Source organism: Austrofundulus limnaeus, unplaced genomic scaffold, assembly GCF_001266775.1.
Source record: "Austrofundulus limnaeus strain Quisiro unplaced genomic scaffold, Austrofundulus_limnaeus-1.0 Scaffold1571, whole genome shotgun sequence".
Lineage (NCBI taxonomy): Eukaryota > Metazoa > Chordata > Actinopteri > Cyprinodontiformes > Rivulidae > Austrofundulus > Austrofundulus limnaeus.
Window position 1 is genome coordinate 37,983 of NW_013953973.1, and position 1,519 is coordinate 39,501.

The 1,519-nt window shown below is 42.5% G+C and overlaps 1 protein-coding gene across 1 annotated transcript in view; it reads right to left on the bottom strand.

Annotated features, from left to right (window-relative positions):
- Nucleotides 1-318: 318 nt before the first annotated feature.
- Nucleotides 319-1,519, bottom strand: part of zgc:66455 (uncharacterized) — a gene marked incomplete at its 5' end in the record, with an annotated part of 21,499 nt that continues 20,298 nt past the window's right edge. The window contains 2 exon segments of the mRNA XM_014032905.1: nucleotides 319-811; nucleotides 888-1,043. Coding sequence (XP_013888359.1) covers nucleotides 429-811; nucleotides 888-1,043 — 539 coding nt within the window.

Here is a 1,519-nt window from a genome sequence, read left to right on the forward strand (position 1 = left end):
AATGTGCAAATTTTATTACTTTATGGTTTTATTTATTTATATTTTTTGCTCAGACTTTGACTTTGCAATGAGTAATTTTAACTCAAGTTAAAAATAGACTGTTGAATAAGCTTCTGACCTACATTTCTGCTAACTGCCCCATCATCTACACTAAAACTTGTGCATCACATGTCTGGTTCACAGTGTCTTAATGTCACAAAACCAGCTGGGTCCCACACACATTCACACCTAAAACACAGATTCTTAATCGTAAAAGTGATAGTTGTGACCTGGGGAGTTTCTGTGAAGATGTGAAAAATAAAATCCAGAACAAGGCGATGCAGTTTTGTTGTGATTTAATTTAGTCAAGTTTCATAGAGTGAACGTTCTTACTAAGGAACAAAGAAAACTAAAGAGATTTTAATGAATATAGATAACACACACTTTGTTTACATCTTTCCACTGTCCCGTGAATCCGTGTAGCTGTCTGGTGGCATCAGGGAGTTGAAGCGCAGCAGGGTGAGGTCCATGGGGGAGCAGCGCTCCTTCAACGGGGCCCAGCCTTCTTTGGTACACCTCACATGTGGAGGGGGGGCAGGCAGGTCACACTCAGTAGGGGTGGAGTAGTTTTCATCAGGGTGGAGGTGGTGGTTGTTTGGATCAGGAGGGGACATGTTGCTGCTGTTGCTGCGGCAGTGGACCAAAAACGCCCCCCGGTGGTGGCGGTGATAGAGTGTTCCAGCCACCACCACCAGCATTAGAATGAGGGAGCTTAGCAGGAAGAAAAGCACGTAGACGACTTTGGTCTCTGAGGACAGACTTGAGCTGCATCCTGCAAGAAAACAACAAGTCATCTACTGACCTCCAGGAGAGAGAGAGAGTTTTACATAACAACAGAGCAGAACAACCTGCAGCCTGAGTCTTCATGCAGATGGTTCCTCCTGATCCCAAGCGGGACTTGTCCTGGAATTCTGGCCTGCAGTGGCAGGAGTATGTGCCAAAGTGGTTCAAACAGTCTGCGTTAACGTCACAACTGCTTAGTTGGGTTCCGCACTCATTTACATCTGTAACACAAACACATGCAGAGCTGCTGACAACACTGAGGGCTTGATTTATCATCATTTTACTATGCATAAAACCATGTACAAAATCCATATTGTACACAAAGATTTATTAACAGTGCACAGTGATGAGCAAAACAGCAGTCACAACCCATTCATGGTGTCCGCCTTCATGAATATGCAGATTATATGATTATTACCAGATCAGCAAATTAATGGGTGGAGGATATGCAGATAAAATCATTTTACACCACCTGCAGTGTGATTTATCAAACCTTAAAACTGGTTGCACTGTTCTTTTAGTAACTCTATTTAGTACTGTAGTGGTCACCCTGGGTGGAATAAACGTTCCACCTGCCTTTGAACTTGACCACGGAAGGCCTCCTTTAAAGAACAGAACTCTGTTCATTTTTTATGGTCATAACATGTTTTCTTAAACAATTAAGGGACATTTTATTTCATTTTATTCTCTATAATCA